At 36.2% G+C, this 1,620-nt stretch overlaps 1 protein-coding gene across 1 annotated transcript; it reads left to right on the top strand.

Annotated features, from left to right (window-relative positions):
- Window positions 1-463: 463 nt before the first annotated feature.
- Window positions 464-1,607, top strand: LOC106321707 (respiratory burst oxidase homolog protein B-like; the record flags this gene model as incomplete). Its single annotated transcript, XM_013759952.1, has 2 exons — window positions 464-925; window positions 1,221-1,607. Coding segments are annotated over 2 exons (849 nt in total), but the record flags the coding sequence as incomplete, so codon positions are not given.
- Window positions 1,608-1,620: the final 13 nt, after the last annotated feature.

Below are 1,620 nucleotides of genomic sequence, written 5' to 3'. Positions count from 1 at the left end.
TTTTTAGTGCTATCGTAAGGTATTTCTCTAACAATATTGGTAAATTAATTTCAGCTAATTTTATAGGTAGACAACTTCTCGTTTATTATTTTTAAAAGAAATAAAGAACAAATTTTATCATTTTTTTATAACTTTTTAGTCTCGATACGGTTTATTCTTGTCGTCAAAGGATAACTTTAGCCTGGTTTCTTTAATTCTGCACTCAAAAATATTAGCTATATAATATGACGTAAAATAAGAGAATGATATATGAGAATGTGTTGCTTGTAAAATATGAAGGGAAAACACTAGTTTTAGCCTAGGGTAGGTATTCTTTTGTTGACCAACATTTTTTATGGATTGACTAAGAACGTGACATGCCATGAATCATTTTACCTACCACGGAACAATGATTTCATTTACCTTCAAACAATTAATCATCAAAACTGTCTAAAAATATTTCTAAATCTTTAGCAATACTTGAAAACTGATACTATGCATCTATTTACAGCTGTACAACTTGGAAACATTGCTTCTCCAAGTTCCAAGCCAATCGGACATCAGTCCATCATCCGAGAACAAGCGTGCCCTCAGCAAGATGTTGAGCCAGAAACTCATACCAACAAAAGAGAGAAATCCGTTGAAAAGATTTGCCAGAGATATAAAATACTTTTTCTTGGAAAATTGGAAAAGGATATGGGTGCTAACATTGTGGATATCCATTTGCATCGCTCTCTTCACTTGGAAATTTCTACAGTATAAACGCAGAGCCGTGTTCGAGGTCTTGGGTTCTTGTGTTTCTGTGGCCAAAGGCAGCGCAGAGACCTTGAAATTCAACATGGCTCTCATTCTCTTGCCTGTTTGTAGGAACACTATCACTTGGCTACGGACCAACTCCAAGCTTGGGTCCGTTGTTCCATTTGATGACAATATCAACTTCCACAAGGTAATTTATGCAATTATTAATTAAAGATTTCTCTATTCATTATAAATTTTCTTATGTCATCTTCATTTTCTTAGCAATCATTTGATGACAATATCAATTAGCCTAAACGTCGTAGAAGAAAATAAACAACTTGTAGAATACATTTATTTATTTTAATGTATTTCTGGTTCTGAATGTATGTACCCCTCCCTACTAAACAATCTAAAAGTTTTAGCTACTCAGTCAACTCTTAGTTGGTACTTGTAGCTAGCGTTTCTAATAACAATTCAATGCTTATTCTTCCTTTTTCATGCAGGTTATTGCGTTTGGGATCGCCATTGGAGTAGGCTTACATGCCATTTCTCACCTGGCATGTGACTTTCCGCGTTTGCTGCATGCAAAATATGTAGAGTATGAGCCAGTGAAAAAGTTTTTCGGGGACGAGAGGCCAGACAATTACTGGTGGTTCGTGAAAGGAACAGACGGATGGACCGGAGTGACCATGGTGGTTCTAATGGTAATAGCATACGCCTTGGCTCAATCGTGGTTCAGACGCAACCGGACAAGCCTACCAAAAACGTTGAAACGGTTAACCGGTTTCAACGCGTTTTGGTACTCACACCATTTATTTGTCATCGTTTATGTGCTTCTAATCGTGCATAGCTACTTTATTTATCTCTCCAAGAAATGGTATGAAAAAACGGTACGTAAAAAAA

The sequence above is a fragment of the Brassica oleracea genome, unplaced genomic scaffold (assembly GCF_000695525.1).
Source record: "Brassica oleracea var. oleracea cultivar TO1000 unplaced genomic scaffold, BOL UnpScaffold02619, whole genome shotgun sequence".
Lineage (NCBI taxonomy): Eukaryota > Viridiplantae > Streptophyta > Magnoliopsida > Brassicales > Brassicaceae > Brassica > Brassica oleracea.
Note: the sequence above shows the minus strand (reverse complement) of the source record. Positions and strands in the feature narration are given on the sequence as shown.